This window comes from Thalassophryne amazonica, chromosome 7, assembly GCF_902500255.1.
Source record: "Thalassophryne amazonica chromosome 7, fThaAma1.1, whole genome shotgun sequence".
NCBI lineage: Eukaryota > Metazoa > Chordata > Actinopteri > Batrachoidiformes > Batrachoididae > Thalassophryne > Thalassophryne amazonica.
In genome coordinates, this window is record NC_047109.1 from 117743221 (window position 1) to 117767420 (window position 24200).

General features: G+C 39.1%; 1 protein-coding gene across 1 annotated transcript in view; it reads right to left on the reverse strand.

Moving 5' to 3' along the window:
- Positions 1–4858: 4858 nt before the first annotated feature.
- LOC117514816 (ATPase family AAA domain-containing protein 2-like) overlaps positions 4859–24200 on the reverse strand; it is a 94577-nt gene continuing 75235 nt past the window's right edge. The window contains 7 exon segments of the mRNA XM_034175409.1: positions 4859–5019; positions 6915–7043; positions 7345–7478; positions 17858–18121; positions 18323–18472; positions 18722–18844; positions 19208–19367. Coding sequence (XP_034031300.1) covers positions 4987–5019; positions 6915–7043; positions 7345–7478; positions 17858–18121; positions 18323–18472; positions 18722–18844; positions 19208–19367 — 993 coding nt within the window. The 3' untranslated portion in view covers positions 4859–4986.

A 24200-nucleotide genomic window follows, 5' to 3' on the forward strand; every position in this document is an offset into this window, starting at 1 on the left:
TGTAGATCAATAGATTTTTTTTTTAGGTTTCATTATTATTTCTCGAAGATTTATTCTTTTGTCTGAACATCTTTTGGAGTAGTGTCAGTGGTATGCCATGTAAGAAATCTTCTGTAAAGTTGAACATTTTTCATTTTATGTGCTTTATTTTTGAGCATGATGTTTAATTCTGTAAAGATGAATTCCATCATTAAATCTGTAAGTGATTTCAAAAGTTTCTGCATTATTGATTTTATATGTGAATTCCATGAATACATTGCAAGTTAGTATTTGAATAAAACCTGTTGAATTTTAAAACATTTATAAAGTTTGTTTTACGTCATTTTTAGTTCTCAATAGGAAAAATCACAAAAAAATTGTAGATATATTGAGCAGGAACATTCCACGAACATCATATGAACAAAGAATGAGGACAAGTAATGTTTGCATGCAAACATTCTACAAATGTTCATTTAATGTTCTGGTTCAACTGTTCATATGTTTGTGAATGTTTGTATAATGTTCATTGAATGTTTGCATGGAAACATTACCTGTCCTCATTCTTTGTTCATATGATGTTCATCCGATGTTCATGCCATGTTTGCAAATGTTCTCATGCAAACATTCAATGAACATTCAAAGAATGTTCAGTTTCCGGGTGGGTATGTTCACCATGCGCAAGAAAATCTCTCATTAAGAAATGCAAAATACAAGAGATAATATATGAACTTCAAAAGGCACGTTTTTTTGAGGGGCCAGCCATTTCAGGGTTAGAACCTTCCCGTTTATTGGCCTTGCTTGCTTCTGCAAACACCCCAAAGAAGTAAGGCTGAAGACGAACTTTTGGTCTGTCTGTGGCGGCGTGACTTTGTCTGAAGCCATGATGAAGCGGCTGGTCTTGGATCCCACTCTTCTATGTCCACCATCTTGTGATGCACATAAAGGTATAAATTCTCGGTTTCAACAGACATACTCATTCTGTCATCTGATTTCAGCACATTACTGGAGCTAATGATATGTTCAACATCTGCAGAGTGAGGCTTGGCTGCAAGTATACGGGCTAAAGCCACCAACAGATTATGGAAACTTCCTTCAGATCCAGCAAGTTTCTTAACCAACTCAGACAAGCTTAAAGAAGCCAACGTGCCACTGGTCAAATCTGAATTCACTGCATCCCGATATTCCAAATCCAATTCCATGAGGTCAAAGTCTGGGCAGATCTGTGTGTGGATTGCCTGGAGATAAGCGGCATTAGATCTCCATCAGCATCAAACAGTTGGTCCAAAAAGATTGTGACAGCCTCTATGACTTCATGTCGTACAGTAGCGGTATCCCGCTGGTCTGTGACATACAAGTGATGGCCTCTTCTTCGCCTGATGTGGTCAGTCAGCTCAATCCCTTTCAGAGAGAATCCATTTTCATCACTAATAATTTGGCCTTTCAGGGCTGCCACCCAACCACCAAGCAGATCATTGACTTCCAAGTTTGCTAAGTTAGTTTTCACAAGTTGAATTTGTTCATGTAGATTTATTACTGTTACATCATCAGCTTGAATTCTTTGTTGAAATCGGGAGAAAACTGACAGTATATCAGCAATATATGCCAAGAGTTCCAGGTTTTGCTTGCTTGTTAAGAAAGTCAGAATACCTTTAGCTTGTACATCTCTTGCTGGAGCACTCTTGAAGTACAAGACAAGTGCGTTCCATGAGACCAAAACAGACTGGAGCATGGAATTGGTGAACTGAGTCCATCTAACCTCAAACATACGAGGCAGATAGGTATTCAAGGTTATTTTCAGATGCAATATCTTTCAGTTCCCTTGTACGCAGCCCTGATGTATGGAAGTAGGAGGACATGCCTGCAAGCTTTTGCAGGTGGTGGCTAACCTCTTCAATACTGTCAGTTACAGATTTCCATGCCAGCTGGGACCTATGCACTGCACACCAAATCTTCATGGTTGGAATATTGGACTGTACTGCCTCATCAAATTGTACCCATAAGCCATTCTTTTCGCCAGTGTTGACACTGGCTCCATCAGTTACAAATGAAGAAACACTTCTCAGCAGAGGCATTGCATCATCACCAATAGTTTTTTGGCAAGCTCTTACTACAGCATCATACACTCCACTGGCCCCTCTGGCAGTAGGCTCTTCAGCACCAAGAAATACTAAGTCTTCACCATCTTCACCAACAAGTTTTGCCAAAACGTAGATTTTGTCAATTTGTGTTCGGTCGACAGATCCATCACAGCGCAGTGACACTGCCAGTGACTTCTCGATTCTTTCCAAGAGGTGAGCTCTGTCAACTTTGATAATTTCTTCCAAGAACTCATGATGGGATGCAGGTGAGACATATTGAAGGTCTTCACTCAATTTGCTTCCTGTCAGATCGTGCGACTTATCATTGAATCTGAAGGCTTGTGCTTTTTTGCTCACAACTATCCACATTGGGAATGAGTATGCTGATAGGGTAAGTCGCTTGGCATCAGCATAAACGTGTCAACAAGCCTCCTATTTTGTTGGCTAATTCTTCATTAGCTTTTGAAACTGCCATTCCCATTGGTGTTTGTTCTAGTATCTCTGTTTTCAATAAACTGGAATGTCTTTTTTGGCTTACAACAGCTTGATGGAGATCAGATTCAAAATGGTTAGTGACTGTTGCTTCTCTGTACACAGCACCCTCCTCCAAAACAATATTAGGCAGTTTGCCTTTCCAGGTGTGTTTCTTTACTGTGTCCAAATCATCATGACACACATTACATCTCACAAAATGTCTGCCATTTCTATGCATGTGTCAGCTTATTCCAGTGTGAGTTTTCCTTTATTGTCTTGTTTTGAGGTAGTCGTACTTTTTTCTTTGGGCTCCAGTACGACAGCAAGAATGCTCTCATTTATCATGCTCTGGTTCTGCAGCTTCTGTTAAAGCCCTTTCACTCTTTTGTAGCTCATTTTCTGCATCTTTGTTGCTGTCTGTTACTTGATTATGCAACCATCTATTCATGAATGCTCATCGACTATCTTTACTGGCTATGATTTGGGTACAAATTACATCAGTGGGCAAATCTGCAAGGTGAGAGAAATGGAGAGGTTTTTTTTTCCTTACAATTTCCAATCATGTGGAAGTCCATTTAAAATCCTGTTTAAATTAAATTTGTGCAGACTCACACTTAAGCAGTTAAGCTTGCTTTTGTGTGCAGGTTGCACAACTAATTAGCATAAGCCAAAACATCTTACTGATGATCTTAGCCTCAATAGCCTGGCAGATATTACAGGCCTATGGTATAATAGTCTAGCTATAATATTCATATTTAATGTCATTCATGTAGTACTACTTACATATAGAGCCTTCAAGGCAGGTGTATGAAACAGTCAGTCATGTCCTGAAGGGCAGTGAAGGCTGAATTCTTATGGCATTGAGGAGTTTCGTGTGAATGAGGTAATTCAGTATGTTATCATTGTGTCTTGCTGCCTGAGATGAATAAAGGAAGTTGAGGAAAAGAAACTGCCCCTGCAGGAGACCCTGCTACCTCTAGCTACCCCTGGTGGTAAATTAGCAACTAAAGCTACATGCCTTAGTGTAGGTGTTTCTTGGTGGTCTTTTCCTAATAAACATGTATCCCTTGTAAAAGGGTTCTGATATTTACATTATAAAACCAGCAATCATATCCAATTATGATTTATCTCTCTGGCAGAGTAGGGTCAGGCTGAAGTAGGGAAGGCTGAAGGTGTACAGCCCCGGCCCCATGACAGTGACCAGTCACCAGTGTCCTCACACCTCACTATCACTGTAGGCAAAGGCCCCATCACCCTGGAAAATTCTCATTTGGTGCCAAATTTTCATAAATGTGCAGTTGTAAAAAATCCTTAAAAAAGCCCTGCTACTGTCTTGTCTCGAGGGAACGTCCCCTTCGGCTGACCTGGTAGTGCCTTGGTCTCAAGTAGAATCGTAAACATCTGAAATGATTATATGGTTTAAAACGCTTTATATGTATCCTCATGTGACCAGATGACATATCTTTGTAGCCATGATGGGGTTCAAAGATTACTTCGACTTCAGACCACGGTTTTACCAGGTCAGCCAAAGGGGGAAACTCCTAAGGATGTAGAGCAACTGTGCCAACAGCCTTCATCTATGGCAACTAAATTGTAATAGTTCTTATTAGTGTTTTTGTTTGAACAGACTGTTGCTGGGTGTTGATAAGGATCGTGTAGACTGTTAAAAAAAAAAAAAGAGAGGAAAGGTGCACAGACATTGACTGCGTAATTAATAAACATCTCGGTTCATGTTCTTGAGGACTTGGGGTGTTTCAGCTTCAATGATTTCTTGGAGCCAAGACAAACCTCATGTCTGCCTGGTGGTTGGCACTCTTGAGCCAATGCAGCCCCATGAGCTGGTAAGTTTTGCCAATGTGTTGTTGGGACCTGAGAAGTAATCAATTCATACAACTCCTCTGTTGTTGCACTTATTTTCCATTCTGTCACATAACATGATGAATGGTTTGGTTTGTGGTAACGATACAATGACTGGAAGTGGAACGGGGTAACACACCTGTGATCTGACCTACTTATGCTGACTGAACACCACTTTTCCCTTCCTGTTGTCCTACACACGCACTGCAGCGCGTCACTGAATGTGGCCAAGTGCAGTCGACGACATCACAGCATGTTCTCAAAGCTGATCTCTGCTACACTTACTACATATTAGTGTTATCAATAAATTTGATTGTGAACAAGTTGGGGGGAAAAAAGGAATACTTCAGTGGCTGTGGGACAATCTGATTGTCCCCTTGAGTTAAAGCTGAAACTACAAATTCCTCACTGAATAATCTTCAGGATTTTACAGTTCATTTTACTGCCAAGAAAAAAAAAGCACAGGACAATATTTAGAAGAGTATTATTTAATTAAATAGCAAACAGTACTGTAAAAATGTACTTAAGACAAAACCTGGAAGTGCCAGTAGAGTTCCACTGAAATTTTGTGCTTGTATGTTCTTTTCCTGTACAGAATTCAACAGAAGTCTTCAATCTCTTGTTGCAGCTCCTAATGAAACCAGAAAAATGCAATATGTTATAAAAATACATACATTGTGGCCAACATTAATTATCCAAAGCACTTGAAAAGAAAGTCAAAAATTATGTACAACCCCAATTCCAATGAAGTTGGGACATTGTGTAAAATGTAAATAAAAACATAATACAATGATTTGCAAATCCTCTTCAACCTATATTCAATTGAATACACCACAAAGACAAGATATTTAATGTTCAAACTGATAAACTTTGTTGTTTTTGTGTAAATATTTGCTCATTTTGAAATGGATGCCTGCAACGTGTTTCAAAAAAGCTGGGACAGTGATATGTTTACCGCTGTGTTACATCACCTTTCCTTCTAACAACACTCAATAAGCGTTTGGGAACTGAGGACACTAATTGTTGAAGCTTTGTAGGTGGAATTCTTTCCCATTCTTGCTTGATGTACGACTTCAGTGTCGTATTTTGCTCTTCATAATGCACCACACATTTTCAATGGGTGACAGGTCTGGACTGCAGGCAGGCCAGTCTAGTACCCGCACTCTTATACTACGAAGCCACGCTGTTCTAACACGTGCAGAATGTGGCTTGGCATTGTCTTGCTGAAATAAGCAGGGACGTCCCTGACAAAGACGTTGCTTGGATGGCAGCATGTGTTGCTCCAAAACCTGGATGTACCTTTCAGCATTGATGGTGCCATCACAGATGTGTAAGTTGTCCATGCCATGGGCACTAACACAACCCCATACCATCACATATGGTGGCTTTTGAACTTAATGCTGGTAACAATCTGGATGGTCTTTTTCCTCTTTTGTCCAGAGGACACAACGTCCATGATTTCCAAAAACAATTTGAAATGTGGACTCATCAGACCACAGCACACTTTTCCACTTTGTGTCTGTCCATTTCAAATGAGCTCGGGCCCAGAGAAGGTGGCAGCGTTTCTGGATGTTGTTGATGTTTGGCTTTCACTTTGCATGGTAGAGTTTTAACTTGCACTTGCAGATGTAGCGATGAACTGTATTAACTGAAATTTGGTTTTCTGAAGTGTTCCTGAGCCCACGCGGTAAGATCCTTTACACAATGATGTTGGTTTTTAATGCAGTGCCGCCTGAGGGATTGAAGGTCACGGGCATCCAATGTTGGTTTCTGGCCTTGCTGCTTACGTGTAGAAAGTTCTCCAGATTCTCTGAATCTTCTGATTATATTATGGACTGTAGATGATGGAAACCCTAAATTCCTTGCAATTGAACATTGAGAAACAGTGTCCTTAAACTGCTGGACTATTTTCTCACATTTGTTCACAAAGTAGTGATCCTCACCCCATCTTTGCTTGTGAATGGTTGAGCCTTTTGGGGATGCTCCTTTTATACTCAATTATGACATTCACCTGTTTCCAAACAGGTGTTCTTTAAGCATTCATCAACTTTCCCAGTCTTTTATTGCCCCTATCCACCTTTTTTGAAATGTGTTGCAGGCATCCATTCCAAAATGAGCAAATATTTGCACAAAAACAATAAAGTTTATCATTTTGAACATTAAATATCTTGTCTTTGTGGTGTATTCAATTGAATATAGGTTGAAAAGGATTTGCAAATCATTGTATTCTGTTTTTATTTACATTTCACACAACGTCCCAACTACATTGGAATTGGGGTTGGAGAACACTGCCAATGTGAATATATATCCACATTTTTACTACAGATTTGTGGCTGAAAGGGTTGGTGTCTACGATTATAATAAAATTAAAGAGTCTTTTGGCAGCTCCAAAGACCTTCTGTTTTGAGCACTTTACAGCCACTCTACATGGAGCAGAGCCTTATTTTAAGTTACTTGGCTTTCTTATTTTACGTGCTATGACGAGTGACTAAGTGCTTGTCAGAGTAGTCCTGTATTAGTGCAGACCTGTATTAGTGCAGCTTTGTTGTAGTCCTGTTTGTGTCTGTAGATGCTCTGGCACAGCAGAGCGTAGAGTCTCTCCAGCTGGCTGACTTCATAACCATCAGTCTTGGTCACAACTCTCTCCAACAGCTCCTAGAGAAACACAAAAGAACGAAAACTTAAGGATGTTTTTTCATTTTCAAATGAAATCTCTGTCCCCAACAGTAAACTCTCCAGAGTGCAGGATGAACATAATGACACAGGAAGGACTGAGTGTGGTATAAAGGTGTGTGTAGCAGAGGTGGGACAAAGTCACTGTCAAGTCATCAATCTGCAATCCCAAGTCAGCTTGCAAACAATTGGCGGTCATTATGACTTGAGACTTGACTTGGGACTTGCTGATTGATGACTTGATGGTGACTTCGTCCCACCTCTGGTGTGTACTATTCCCCACCTTTAATTTGTTTTTGTCCACCACCAAAGCAGGCGTTTCCTGATCTGGGATCAGCACAGCTTTGTCCACATGGATCGTCTGCTGTGGCGGCACAGTCTCCTCTTCAGACAGAGCCACACAACTCACACTATGATCTAGGACAAAACAAACACGGTACATACAACGTGACAAGGTTATTCCAAAACCTAGAACACAGGAGAGGTAGAATTATTATTTTTTTTAAATTCTTTATCTTGGTTTTTTGACAGAGAATATTTACATTGCTTTTTAGATAGAAATCTGTTCAGTTTCCTTTGTAGTCCTCAGTTTTAAACCTTAAACACAAAATACGACATGGGAGAGATGGAGTGTAAAGAAGACTGCCTACCGGCCTATCACAAAGAGATTTGAAGAGAGAGATACAGAAATTTAAAGTAAATAAATAAATATCAATCATAACCCAAGTTAAAAAACACTAAGACAAGATGGCATCATACGGTCCTTGGACTGTCACCTCCACAAAGTTCACTCTTAGCGGCTTCACATATTTAAACTCACTTGCTCCAGTACAGATATCAAGGATTTAATCTGGGTTCCATAGAAATATTTTTTGAAATGTGGAAGGCCCATCCCACCTTCTTCCTTTTGGAGTTGTAAGGTTTGACATTTGACCCTAGGCTTTTCCCCTGCCAGATAAATCTAGAGATTTGATTCAAAATCAGAGAAAAGCTTCTGGGGGATCTCTATTGGAAGGGCCTGAAATAAAAACAAATCAAGGCAGAACATTCATTTTTACTGAATCGATTCTATGACTGACACCGAGGAAAGAGTTCCAGATGATGTCTTCTTTAATTTTTGTCATGAGGGGACAGTAATTTAAGACAGTGTATCAATTGTATTTGATAATTTTATTCCTAGGTATTTCGATGAATTATGGTCCCATTTAAAGCAGAATGTCTCTTGTATCTGTATTGGAGGTGAGTAATTGAAAGACATGATTTGCGTTTTTTTGTATATTTAATTTGTATCCTGCATATCTACTAAATGTCTGTAAAATGTTCATTCATTCGATTAAGTGAGTAAGAGGGCTGGCTTAAATACACCAAAACATCATCAGCATATAGTGGCACCTTTTGGTCTTCTTCATTTATACGAAGTCCCTGGATGTTGTCTGTCTGTCTAATTTGCTGTGAAAGAGGTTCTATATAAAGGGCAAAGTGCAAGTGCACCGGCGATAAAGGGCACCCTTGTTGCGTTCCACACTCTAAAGTTATAGGATCCGTGAGATAACCATTTATTTTAATACGGGCTGAGCGTTTACTATAAATTGTATTGATTATTTTAACAAATTTTTCATGCATGCCAAATGTTTTTAATACATTACATAAGAAAGACCAGCTCACCGAGTCAAAAGCTTTCTCTGTATCTAGGCTAATAAATAAAGATTCAATATTGTTCTGTTGAATATGATTTATTATGTGAAGAGACAGGCTAATGTTGTCGTGAGTTTGTCTTTTTGAGATAAATCCTGTCTGATCATTATGTTTGAGCTCAGGGAGAATATTTTGTAATCTTTTGGCAATTATAGCTGCAAAAATTTTGTAATCAGTATTTAAAACAGAAATTGGCCGGTATGATCCACAATCCAAGGCTGGGGTGGGCAACTTGTTCCAGAAAGGGCCGAAAGGGTGCAGGTTTTCTTTGCAGCCACTGATTCCACCAGGTGATTTCACTGATTAATATCACTTTGAGCAGATGGAATCAGTTAATCAGTGAAATCACCTGGTGGAATCAGTGGCTGCAAAGAACCTGCACCCTCTTGGCCCTTTCTGGAACAAGTTGCCCACCCCGATCCAAGGTATATTTTCCTTCTTTGGGTATAACTGATATCACTGCCTCATTCCAAGATGAGGCACACCTTCTAGACTTGTATTACAGGCTCTGAGTAGGCTTGGCAGCTGCAGTGTCACATATGCAAGCAGTGCTCTGGTTGACTTCCGGTGGCGCACGTGTACGTTGCGACTAGGCAGTGGGTGAAAGTTTGCAGCGCTTTTAAAGTATAGTGTTTTTAAAGTCTTATTTTATTGCTTAAGGGCTTATACAGTGCGCAGTGCAAAGTGCAGCTAAAATGGACCCTATACGATTAAGTATTTGGACTCTCTTGTTTTGTCTGGCTTTTGCCGTACTGCAAGGAAAAGTCGGTTGCTACCGACTGCAGTACAGCCGGAAACCTGAGATTGCGGAGCACACCTCCAGGATGGTACTATGACCTGGCTCTGTAAAACCTGGTGCGGTGGGAAACGAAAGCAAGGAAAAAGAGGAGGCGTGCGTCTGCGTCTGAAGAAACGAGGGCTTGGCCGAGTTCCGCTGCCTCCTATTATTTTGGGTAATTCGCAGTCTATACGGAACAAAGTGAACGAATTACAGAGCAGTGCTCGCTATATAAAGGATTACAGCAACTGTGGCACCATAGCACTGACTGAGACGTGGCTTACGGATCGGGACAGGAATGCTGACCTGAGGATTGACGGCTTTGGAGCTCCTTTCCGGTTAGACCGAGATGCAGAGGTGATGGGGAAATCTCAGGGGGGTGGCGTGTGTCTGTACGTCAATGAGCGATACTGTAACCCTAAGTCTGTAACTGTTAGAGAGCGCATCTGCACGCTAGACACAGAACTTCTTTCAGTGTCACTTCGCCCCTATTATCTGCCCCGTGAATTTCCACAGCTCTTCATCACTGTGGTTTACATACATCCGAGAGCTAATGCCAACTCTGCCTGTTCTGCCATCTTTGATGTGGTGCAGAAACTAATGTCTCTCTCACCTGACACTCCAATCTTCTTGCTTGGTGACTTCAATCATGTGTCCTTGGAAAAGACTATCCCCAATATGTATCAGTACGTTACCTGCCCTACCAGGCGGAATAAAACTATCGATCTTTGTTACGGGTCTGTTAAGGAGGCTTATAAGTCTGTGTCCTTGCCTCCTCTTGGATCTGGGGATCACTTTTTTGTGCACCTGCTGCCCTACTATAAGTCTCTGCTTAAGAGGGAGAAGGTCTCCACTAGAGAAATTAAGGACTGGAACAGTGATGCAGTGCTTTGCCTTCAGGAGTGCTATGAATGTACTGATTGGGACATATTTAAAGAAGCATGTGGTGATAACCTGGATGAACTGGCTGATGTGATTTGTTCTTATGTGGTGTATTGTAGGGATATGTTGATTCCTTCTAAAAAAGTGAAAATATATCCTAACAACAAACCCTGGGTCACAAAGTCTGTGAGAATCAGTTTACAATCTAAGAGAGAGGCTCATAGATCTAGGTCAGTCATGGAATTACACAATGCTACTAAAGAAGTGAAAATGGTGCTGGAAAAGGCCAAGAGAAATTATGCAGGGAAAATAGAGGAAAAGATGGCAAATAGTACACAAGGATGAACGTTATTATTACAGGAATTCATATTAAACCTCGATCCTACGCACGGGCGGTGTCAGAAGACAGCGGAGGGGAGGCCAACGAGCAGGAGGCCAGTTCAGTGGAACAACAGGTGGCTGACTTCCTGCAATCTAAAGGTATTCAAATGGACTGTAATAACATTGAAGCGTGCCACCCCCTGCCCAGGAGAGAGGATGGAGACAAGCGAGCAGTTATAATGAGGTTTGTCAACAGAAAACATAAAATGGCATTGTTAAAACAGGGACGGAAACTCAAAGGAACAAACGTATTCAATGAACATCTGACCAAAAGAAACGCAGACATCGCCAGGAAAGCTCGTTTCTTAAAAAAGCAGGGAAAAATTCAACAGACATGGACATCCAACTGCAAAACATTTATCAAACTGAATGGAACACCAGAACAAGCGAAGGTTATGGTAATCAGGAACATCGAAGAACTGGACAAATATGACCAATAAGGTATGAGGACACAAACACATCACAACACCATGACACAGACCAGAGGAACCTATTCATCTACTACATCATCTACATCTGGAGACAAGAAGGATATAACTCAAAGGATTGCTGATCATGGAAAAGTAGAACTGAGAACATTTAAATACACAGACCACAATGTACTGGACTTGGAGCACGATATAGACCCGGACAATAATTTCTTCTCAAATATCAATGACAGTTGTTGCTATTATACAGATGAACAGTTTAATCGGATCATTAGAACGGATAACAAATTATCAATAATCCATTTCAACAGCAGAAGTCTATATGCAAACTTTAACAACATTAAAGAATATTTAAGTCAGTTTAAAAAAATATTTAACATAATTGCTATATCAGAAACATGGATCAATGAAGATAAAGGAATGGATTTTGAACTGGATGGATATGAATTTAATTGTGTAAACAGAAAGAATAAGAGTGGAGGAGGAGTGGCTGTGTATGTGGATAAGAACATGGATTATAAAATAGTAGACAATATGACAACTGTGATCTATAACTTATTAGAATGTATAACTATTGAAATATGTGAAGAAAAAAGCAAAAATGTATTAGTCAGCTGTATATATAGAGCACCAGGATCTAGTATTGAAACATTCACTGACTGCATGGGAAAAATGTTCTCAAAAACTAATAAAAAAAACTGTGTTCATTTGTGGTGACTTAAATATTGATCTGTTCAATCCAAATAAGCATAAAATAACAGATTAATTTATCAGTATAATGTATGAGTTTATATCCAAAAATCACCAGGCCAAGCAGAATTACATCCCATAGTGCCACCTTAATTGATAATATATTCAGCAATGATATTGAGAATAACACTGAGTGGATTATTAATCAATGACATTAGTGATCATCTACCAGTTTTCATCGTTTATAATAGAAACCATCGGCGGAATCAGCCAGAGGAGAAAATAAAATACAGGCGAGTGCGGACAGAGGAAAACATGAACACACTAAAGAAGGATTTACAGGAGCAAAACTGGGAAAAGGTATACAGTGAAAGTGATGTTGATAGTGCATATGAAACTTTTTTACAAATATTTACATCATTATATGATAAAAATTGTCCAATTAAACAAGACTACAGAAAACAAAAAATCCAAGCTCGACCATGGATGACGAAAGGGTTACAAAATGCATGTAATAAGAAAAATACACTGTATAGAGAATTCATAAAACTAAAGACTAAAGAGGCAGAAAATAGATATAAGAAATACAAAAATAGATTAACTAATATTATACGGGTATGTAGGAAGGAATATTATAGTAACATATTATATAATAACAAAAACAATATTAAAGGAATATGGGATATATTAAATAGCATTATCAAAAATGGTAATAAAAAACAGAGTTACCCTCAGTATTTCATTGATAATAATGTCAACAAGGAAAATAAGGATGAGGTAGTCAACGGTTTTAATAATTTTTTTGTAAATATTGGACCAAGCTTGGCAGAAAAAATTCCTGATTCCCAACCTGAGGATTGGGATAATAATCTCATAGAAAGAAATCCCTGTTCAATGTTCCTCACAGCAGTGGATGGAAAAGAAATTATAGACATTGTGAATAATTGGAAATATAAAACATCTACCGATTTAAATGAAATTGATATGGTGGTGGTAAAACAGGTCATTGAATGGATTGTAGAACCATTAACATACATCTGTAACTTATCATTTCAAACTGGTAAATTTCCCAATCAAATGAAAATAGCTAAGGTTGTGCCGCTGTATAAGACTGGGGATAGACACCACTTCACAAATTATAGACCTGTTTCTTTGCTTCCACAATTTTCCAAATTATTAGAAAAGTTATTCAATAATAGATTAGACAAATTCATAAATAAACATAAATTACTTACTGATAGTCAATATGGATTCAGAGCACATAGTTCAACATCACTTGCATTAATAGAATCAGTTGAGGAGATTACAAACGCCATAGACCACAAATTACATTCAGTTGGAATATTTATAGACCTTAAAAAGGCTTTTGATACAATCAATCATGACATATTAATCAATAAACTTGAACAGTATGGGATTAGGAGGTTAGTGTTGCACTGGGTGAGAAGCTACTTAAGTAACAGAAAACAGTTTGTGAAGTTGGGGGAATATACATCATCATGCTTGGACAATGCTTGTGGCGTCCCACAGGGGTCAGTATTGGGTCCAAAACTGTTTCTAATTTATATAAATGATATTGTCAATGTTTCCAAAATATTAAAATTAGTATTATTTGCAGATGACACAAGCATTTTTTGTTCAGGGGGGGATTTGCAGGAGTTACTGAGGAGGATCAGTATAGAAATGGGAAAATTGAAAATATGGTTCGACAGAAACAAATTATCATTAAACTTAAGTAAAACAAAATACATGTTATTTGGCTATTGTAATACAGACATACAGGTTCAGTTACAAGTCGAGGGGGTAGATATTGAAAGGGTACATGAAAATAAGTTTCTGGGGGTGATAATAGTTGATAAGATAAACTGGAAGACTCATATAAAACATATACAAAGTAAACTGTCAAGAAGCATTTCAGTTCTAAACAAAGCGAAACATATTCTGGACCACAACTCACTCCGCATTCTTTACTGCTCACTGGTTTTACCATATTTACAGTACTGTGCAGAGGTATGGGGTAATACTTATAAAGGTACAACACAATCACTATCAGTAATGCAGAAAAGAGCTATAAGAATTATTCATAATACTGGCTATAGAGATCACACAAATCCACTATTTTTACAATCCAAATTCTTAAAATTCACAGACTTGGTTCATTTTCAAACAGTACAAATTGTGTATAAAGCAATAAACAATTTACTTCCAGCAAATATTAAAAATATGTTTTTTAACAGATCAGGGGATTACAGTCTGAGGGGGAAATTTAATTTAAAGCATCAGTGGGCACGAACAACATTAAAAGGTTTCTGTATTTCTGTCTGTGGGGTGAGGATGTGGAACAGATTGGGAGTGGGGCTCAAGCAATGTCCAAGCATGAACCAGTTCAAACAGCGGTACAAAAATATGGTTTTTTCTAGGTATAGGGAGGAGGAAGGGTAATGAGGGTTAGGGTGTTTTTGTTTTTTGCTTCGGCTTGTAAATATATAGTATTTTGTATGTAAGTAGGTATGTGTATGTATGTTGATGTGTATATATATATATATATATATATATATATATATATATATATATATATTGATATCGGTTTAGGTGTGTAGGAATCTATGTGTATATGTGGCAAAGGGTATTACTGGTTGTGGGGAAGAAGGGGTAGGGATAAATAAGCTGATGCTTCACCCTACCCCTTTTCGGACATGTTGGGTACACAGTAGGAACTTTTTTGTTGTTGTCTTTACTAATCTATCTTGTAATTGTTGTTGTATCAAATGTTCGAAATAAACAGTTTTCATTCATTCATTCATTCATAAAAATCTTGGATCTGCTTGGTCGTGTATGAAAACGATAGCTGGGCTTCAGGAGACCAAGTCCAGATCCATCACCTTGTTGAAGAACTATCAGACAGATGTTGAATTTGCAAATGCTCTGAATACTTTTTACACAAGGTTTGATATCTCAGATCACAGTTCAGAGATTGAGGAAATAAAGCATAAAGTGAAAGACTGTCAGCACTTTTTTATTTCTCAAAAAGAGGTAGAAAAATCTTTTTGTGCCCTCAAACCAAAATGTCAGGGCCCTGATAATGTTTGCAGTCGCCTCTTAAAAAACTGTGCTAAAGAGCTGAGTCCTATTTTCCAGTTTATCTTTAATATGTCTCTGGAAATGCAAACTGTGCCAAAAGTGTGGAAAGATGCCGTTGTTGTCCCTGCCACCAAAAATTGTACTCCAAAGGTTCTAAATGACTTTAGGCCTATAGCTTTGACGTCCATTGTCATGAAAACCTTTGAGAAATTGGTGAGAACTGAAATTATTAATAAAGTAGGTGCCAACTTGGACCCTATACAATTTGCCTATAGGCCAAATAGAGGGGTCGAGGATGCCACAGTCACTTTAATGAACTTACTTTTCAGACACCTTGAAGGGAAAAGTGCACATGCCAGACTTTTATTCAATGACTTTTCTTCTGCTTTTAACACAATTCGGCCACACATTTTAGCCTCAAGACTTTTAGAACATTTTAATCTAAGTTGCAATCTTGTGGGCTGGATTCTGAGCTTCCTCACTAACAGGACACAAAAAGAGTGAATGGGGTCTTGTCTGATCAGACCCAGTCCTCCACCGGGACACCACAAGGTAGTGCTATCTCTCCACTTTTGTATATTTTATACACTGATCTCTGCAGAAGTTGGAGGGATGGGAGGACTATTCTTAAGTATGCAGATGACACTGTTATTGTCAGCCTGCTACAGGACAATGAGGTTGGCGACAGTCCTGTTGTTGATGATTTCTTGGACTGGTGTGAGAAGTCTTTTCTACAGATGAATGTATTGAAGACTAAAGATATGGTCATTGACTTTAGGAAGGGTTCCCACAAACATGGAGTAACTCTCCTAAAAGGTCAGGCTGTAGAAACTGTGAGCACCTATAAATATGTGGGTACTGTCATTGATGACAAACTCACTTTTGAGTCAAATTGTGAAGTGGTGTGTAAAAAAGGTCATCAGCGCTTGTTCTGTCTTAGAAAATTGGCATCCTTTCACATTGACAAATCACTGTTAACTATGTTTTATCATTGTTATATCGAATCTGTTTTATCTTTTTGTTTGGTGTCATGGTTTGGAAATTCGTCAGTTAAAAACAAAAACACTCTGAATCAGATTGTAAAATGGGCGAGCAAAATCACTGGAGGAGTCTCAGCTGTATCCAGCCTCTCTGTACATGAGGCAGGTCCAGAGATTGGTTGAGGCAGTTCTAAAGGACGCCTCACATCCTCTTTTTGATCACTTTGAACTGCTCCCTTCAGGACGGAGGTATAAAGCTCCTTTCTGCAGAACTAAGCGCTACAAGAGCACTTTTATTCCTGCTGCTATTAGTGTTCTTAACAGATGACTTTGAATGTATATTTAATTAATTTATCTGCTATTTTGCATTGAGATGGCACACGCTTTGTGACTTTCTTCTGGGCGTCATGTTATTGGTATGTACTTGCACTGCTCATTGTATTTTTATATTTTTATTATTTTTTAAATTTTTATTATATTTATGGTATTTTTTTTATCGGTATTTATGTGTTATGTGATTATGAATGGAGTGACTCACTGCCAAACCAAATTTACCTTTTGGTACAAATAAAGTAACCTTGACCTTGGCATTAATTCGTGACAAAAGGCTTTATACCATTCTGCGGAGGTGATGGTTTAGTGGTTAAGTGTTGGGCTTGAGCCCAGAGGATACTCGGTTCAAATCCTAGCCTGACCAGAAAATCACTAAGGGCCCTTGGGCAAGGTCTTTAATCCCCTAGTTGCTCCCAGTGTGTAGTGAGTGCCTTGTATGGCAGCACCCTCACATTGGGGTGAATGAGGCATTATTGTAAAGCGCTTTGAGCGTCTGATGCAGATGGAAAAGCTCGACATAAATGTAGTCCATTTACCATTTATTCTAATGGGAAACCATCTGGTCCGGGGGACTTGTTCGCTTTAAGCTTGGAGATAACATTACTGAGTTCTAAACCAGTCACTGGACCAGTTAGTAGTTTATTTTGTTTTTCTGTCAATACTGGTAAGTTCAGAGTACTTTAAAAAACGGGCTATTTGTTGCTCATCTTCTAGTAGTGGTTGTGTGTATAAAAGTTTATAAAACCTTTTGTATGCCTATTGTATTACCTGTTGCTTATATAGTGTAATTTTAGAAACCGGTCAGCTTGTTGATTTTGCAGCCTTCTTGCCAAAAATTTCATTGATTTTGAGTTTAACTCATAGTATTTCTGCTTTGTGAATACCACCTTTTTTTTCCAATTTCCTTCGAGTTCATTATATTTATTTTCATTCCTGATTTTATCTGTGATGATGTCTGTTCTAAATCAGTTGTTGTTTGCTGTCTGTATTACAATGTTTGGAAATTGATTTAAACCGACAATTCGCTTTGCAGTTACTGATTCTGGAAGGTAGAATCTTTGAATACCTTTCTAACTTCATATGCAAAGGTAAAAATATCATGGTCTAATTAAAATAATTCCAGAGCTATTTGTTATATTTAGAGCGTAGATTGTTATGCATTATGCAATAAACAACATTCTATCATAAGAAGAACTTGGTGTTGGAGCTTTTATGTCTCTTAAGTTGTATATTTAGAGAAGACTGAACGCTGAAGTTATAGGAAGTGGCCTCCATTTGTACTTGAAACTGTCAACATGCTCGAGCTTCCTCCTGTGGAAGACCTACTTCCCCGCAACGCCCGCCGCCTCAGGTGATAATAATTGCCAACAGCACTGCTATACTAAAGATTTCTGTGGAGAATCCTGCGCTGTGAATACTTTCCAGATGCACTGTACACCTGCTTTCACTTGATGCACATAACCTCACGTGCCAACACGCAGCACCATCATCATGCGTCAGGACGAAGTTTGAATGTAGATGTTAGGAATACTGACATTTATAACGAACCTGGGCTTTTGTTTTCTTCTCCTTTGACAGTTCCAGAAGGTTCTGTACTGGCGATGTCTGCTGCTTCCTCCTCCATTGGCTCAGCGTGACCGTTACATTCCTCATTTTCTAATTCCCCTCTTTCACATGGTGCAGCGCCACCTTCAACAGACTGGTCAAACAAGTGAGTGTCCTCTCTGGAGAAGTGAGGAGAGGAGGTGAACTTCCTTTTGGAAGCCCAGAAGCCAGCAGACCAGCGACTCTTGTGTCGTTTCCTTTTTTGGGCTGAAAGGACAGCGGGAGATAAAGATGTGGTTGTTGTTAACTATTTCAGTGATTTTCTTCCACAATATCTCAAACTTGTAAAATACACTGATGTGCAATCCAAAGAATGTGAAAGCCTGTGCATCTGAAAAGAAAATACGGTTGTCATTTTTTTAAATTTAACTTTTACATGAATGATAATAACTGAGAAAACACAGTTACCTGAGTGTTTGGGTGTTGACACCTGAAAGGGTGTGGGGACATCTGCAGCTGTGCCTCCAGCAGCATCACCAGTCTTGGACTCAGTAGGAGATTTGGGCTGTTTTGGAAGCACATAGGAGAAGGACGGTGCAAACTTTGCAGTGCAGCATCCTGCAGCAGTCAGGAGGAAGAGTAGCCATAAGTAGACATTTTCTCATTCAGAGACTGAATTTAGTTCTAAAATATATTAAATGACAGTGTAAAACATGTGCCAAATCAATATGCAGATCCACCGAGGATCTGCTGTGGCAACCCTGAAACAAGGGAGCAGCTGAAGGGACTTGCATCAAATACACACTCAGAGTAAACCGATGACACGCAAAAATGTTTTCCACAGAATTCAGCAAAGACAGCATTTACCTCTTTTACTTCGAGACTCCTTGATCTCCTCACAAATCTTCTCAAAATCCTCATCCAGTTCATCTTTAATGATGGCGTGCACAGTGTCCTTCAACGCACACGCTCTGTGGCGGATCTGACGGTCTGGAAGAAACGCGCACAAGACAATTTGATTTACTGACTGACAATAATTAACATTTATCTTTATATGGAAACAATGCAGTGCAAGTCCATATAATATATCCTATATTTAAAATCGTATTAAGAGAAATGCCACAATGTTTTATATGTTTAAATGAACTATATATTCCTTAGTATCTGCTTCTCTCTCTTTTTTTTTTTTTTTTAAGTGGTTTATGTCTGAAGGTCCACAGAGGGGCTAAAGAAGCAGCATTTAGCCCTGATGTATGCAGATACTGAAGAATGTCAGGAAAGAACCTTGTGCATTTCAAAGAGAAAATGAACACTGTTATCTGAGTAATGTTACTGGATCTTCTGTGTGTGTACCTGACGGGTCCCTGTCTGGGTTGTACTCCAGGGCATTCTGCCAGATAAGATCCACATCACTGACAAAGTCTTTCACTGTCACATACTCATGGAGGTCAATCTTTGAGAGAACTGTTGACAGATCCATAGGTTTCTTGATCACCTCAGCATAATCTGGTACCTAAAACCACAGAAGAAAATTTGTCTCTATTACTACAAGCAAAGTATCAATTAAACTACAATTTTGAATGGAGAAAAAAAACAAACAAACAAAAAACTATAAGATAACATCTGCTGGCCCTGTGACCTGATCCCTGATAAGCAGTTGAAGATGAATGAGTGACATCTGCTGGTATGACCTGAGCCAGGTCACACATTAGAACAACTAAGTCCCATACAGGCCCTGAGGCCCACTGGAGCCGGTGCTTATCCCCGAATACTGCTGCATGAAGTGGATGAGAGTCTACGACTCCCCCTGGATGGGACACTAGACCATTGCAGGTAACTTCACCAGCCAAGACCGGTACCCATTTACAGCTGGGTGGACTGAGACAATGTAGACCTGGCGTGCCCAACTGGTCGATCGCGGGCTGAGTTCCAGTTGATCGCATGAATAAATAAATAAATAATAAAAAAAATCTGTCACTGGACTCGAGAGGACTTAGTGCTGCTATAACAGACTGATGCCGCAAGTGGCAGCAAGGCACCAACAAGGATGCCGGCTGCCGTTAAACGGCAGAGTAGAAAAAGAGCTCTTCTTCTATGGTGGATAAGAAAAATTATAATTTTCATCCTGTATTTTTTTTTTCATTTATTCAAATGGCAAATCCATCTATCTTATCCGCAATGTAAATGTGGCTTTACTGAAGAAAGGGAATTTGGAGCGGCATTTCAGATGATTCACAAGAAATACGATGCTAACTTCTAATGCTAATCTGACTAAATCCCCTCTGCTCGCTCAAAAAGTCAAGGAATTGAAAAGTCGGTGAGCAGCACAATGACTCATGGTCCATAATAGAGGGTGACACAAGAGTAGATTTTCACTCCTGACCCATCCCACTCAGAGAAATTCCTGTCCCATCCCAATCCTGGGCCAGAGTGTACAAAAAAAAAAAAAAAAACTTCCTGTCCTGTCCCACTCCTGGTAAAATGACTCCCATTCCCATTCAGAATGACTCACGCTCCAGTATCGCTCCCATTTTTTCCTTCTTTTAGTTTTTAGGCTTTACTGTTCTGCAGTTTTATTTCAGAAGATGTGGTAACAGGAAGAGTTCGTCTGTGGTAATACAGGGAGACACTTACAGTAGTGTTCAGAATAATAATGGTGCTATGTGACTAAAAAGATTAATCCAGGTTTTGAGTATATTTCTTACTGGGAAACAATAATATATTATACTGATATAGTATATACTGATATATACTGATCATAGACAGTCTGGAGTTACCTGTAAGTGCTGTGACAGTTAGAAGACACCTGTGTGAAGCTAATTTATTTGCAAGAATCCCCCGCAAAGTCCCTCTGTTAAATAAAAGACGTGCAGAAGAGGTTACAATTTGCCAAAGAACACATCAACTGGCCTAAAGAGAAATGGAGGAATATTTTGTGGACTGATGAGAGTAAAATTGTTCTTTTTGGGTCCAAGGGCCGCAGACAGTTTGTGAGACGACCCCCAAACTCTGAATTCAAGCCACAGTTGACAGTGAAGACAGTGAAGCATGGTGGTGCAAGCATCATGATATGGGCATGTTTCTCCTACTATGGTGTTTGGGCCTATTATATCGCATACCAGGTATCATGGATCAGTTTGGATATGTCAAAATACTTGAAGAGGTCATGTTGCCTTATGCTGAAGAGGACATGCCCTTGAAATGGGTGTTTCAACAAGACAATGACCCCAAGCACACTAGTAAACCAGCAAAATCGTGTTTCCAAACCAAGAAAATTAATGCCTCGCAGATGTAATCATGAAAAACTGTGGTTATACAACTAAATACTAGTTTAGTGATTCACAGGATTGCTAAAAAAGCAGTTTGAACATAATAGTTTTGAGTTTGTAGCGTCAACAGCAGATGCTACTATTATTGTGAACACCCCCTTTTCTACTTTTTTTTTTACTAATAGCCCAATTTCATAGCCTTAAGAGTGTGCATATCATGAATGCTTGGTCTTGTTGGATTTGTGAGAATCTACTAAATTTACTGGTATCTTGTTTCCTATGAAACAAGAAATATACTCAAAACCTGGATTAATCTTTTTAGTCACATAGCACTACTGTTATTCTGAACACTACTGTATTGCCTTAATCCAAAACACTTCACTAAAAGACATAAAACAAATAATGCATGGCCTGTGGTCTCAGTTTTTCAATGTGGTGGTGATGGACACGTAATGATCCTGGCATTTACTTTGTCTATTTCTGTAACTGCAGACTGTATGAAACCAACATATTTCATGTTTTGTGAGATCAGCTTTTTTATTTATTTATTTATTGTTAATATATATTCATTACTGCATTTAAGGCCTGCAGCATTTTCCAAGAAAAAAAAAGGTTGGGACAGGGCAGTTTATGGTATATGTAAGAATTAATTAATCATTTTTACAGCCAGTTTATTTGGGAAATGTCAGAGGATGAAAACATGAACATTTCCAACTCACTGTATATTTCTTAGACTTCATTTATATTAATCATTCATAAATACAAACAGTGTGGTACTTTATGGTAATTCTGTGTCAGGTAGGCAGTTCTCAAAAACTAAATGTCCATGATGGAAGGAGACAAGTGAGGGAAGTCACCAAGACAAGTCTGGAAGAACTTTTGGCTTCTGTGGGTGTGAGTGGAGAAACTGGGAATATAACAACATTTTTATTTTTATCTTAATTTTACATACAGTTCAAACTTTTTTAATTTGTGGTTGTTTCTGTTCCATTTCTGAAAGTAAAGAACTGCGATAAGGAAAAGTGTTAACATTTTATTGTTTTTTCAAACTCTGTAGAACAAACGCAAACACCAACCTCTTATAAAGAAGGAAAAAAAATACACAAACGTGCAGGAAAAACTAAACAATGCAGACTGATTTGAGACTCATGATTTTTTGAAAATAATAGCGATAACATAATATAAATTACTTTGAAATAAATGAAACTCAGAACTGCAGCCTAATAATTTTGAAAAATAAAAATCAGCAGCTTGTATTTTTATTCTGATGAGTTAATTTCCTCTTTTTTCTCCTCCTCAGTCATGTTTTGTGCTTGAACATTAAACAGCTACATTAATCCATCTAAAATAAATATCTTTGTAAAATAACAGCCTGTTAAAGTTCAGAGTTCTCAGCTGCTTTATGTGTATTTCTGCTTCTGAACATCACTGCAGATTCTGCACATCAGTTTTTTTTTTTAAACACGTGTGATTTTTATTCTGTTCATTCATATATTCTCATTTTAAGGAATTCTGACCAATTTATTTCATGTCATAATTTCAGTATAACTGTCACTGACACGTGCACACGGTGTGAACAGGACGTACCGTCAGAACAGTCCAGAGAGAAATAAAGGCAGAGACACAGTTTAGTTTGTGTTGTTTTTCACTCTGTGCTTAACGTGCGCGCTCTCTCACTCTGCACTGACTGAAGCAGCTCACCCCCCCCCTGCAACGAGCCGACTGCACACACACACACACACACACACACACACACACACACACACGGTTGCAGTGATCAGACCCAGTCCTAATTTTAGACGGATTTAAGCAATGCCGCCGGCTATTTTTTCGGTGTCTTTTTCGAAAACTGACCACCCAAATGACGGCAGGACAGCTCGCTGCCTAAAACTTTGGTTCCTACTCCTGTCTGCTCCTGCTAACTTTTAATCCCATACCGTCCCAATCACATGATAAATAGCAAAGTTGACTCCCATCCCGTGAGAATCCCGTGACATTCCCAAAAAAATGTCACCCTCTACTACCAACACACACTCCATACAGTGGTGTCACGTACACATTGTTATGTTTTCTGATTTTCCGCTGTGTGGAGAGTGGCGGGAAAGACTGAAAACGCTTTCTCGCGAGGTGCGAGACAAGACGTGATGTAAATAAAAAAACAAAAACAGGCAGAGTGGAGGCGGCTGCTGCTGCCCTTCCCCCTGGCGTGCACCTCTGTCTCTGTTTACAAGCAGGCAGCTAATGTTAGCTAGCCCTGCATCATGGCTGAAGGAGGCAAAGCCTGCGCTGAACTTTTCCCCCCGTCTAAAAGGACCAAGTCGGCTTTTTCGTTTTATTTTCCGTGGAATAGCCCTTCAAGCCAAAAATGGTGGCAACAAAGCACTGTAGCTATGGCCTGTGTTGGACGCAGAGAGATTCAATATACCCACAAAGGATTATGGAAGGAGTAAACTTTATCCCATCTTTGAAACCACTGAGAAGTACAAGCGGTGGACTCGAGTCGTGCTTGTGGTCGACCAAATTTCTCCCACAAACATGTCAAGAAGAACAAATACATCTATTCCAAGTACTTTGTTGGTGAAGCTGGGACAGGTATTGAGCATAAGGGCCCTGTCCCACTGGGGAGAGGATTAATTGCGCATGAACTGAGTACACAAAGTACAGGCATTCGTTGTCATCCGCAACAAAAATGGCCAAAGATGACAAATGTCCCAGTATGAATTATGGATATATTAATAATATATAGCAAATATATGATGAACAATCACAGTTATATAACGCATGTAGTGAGGAAACGGATCAGACGCATTGCGATTATCACGTCAGTATTAGGGGTGTATTATGATACATCGTGCACTTGTTGCGCGTGCACAGCGTCTGCATTGTGGTCATAAAAGAAGTGCACTCGGGCCGTCGGCATCACTATTCACACCAACAATACAGCCTCTGGAGCATTTGCTGGACTTGGACAAGTTGATTAGAGTAAACAAGCAGTGAACAGGGCGAGTGGTGACGTCAGCGGATCGCATCAGAGCGTAGCTCGTCTGAACGATTATAAGTTAAAATTGTTATAAACA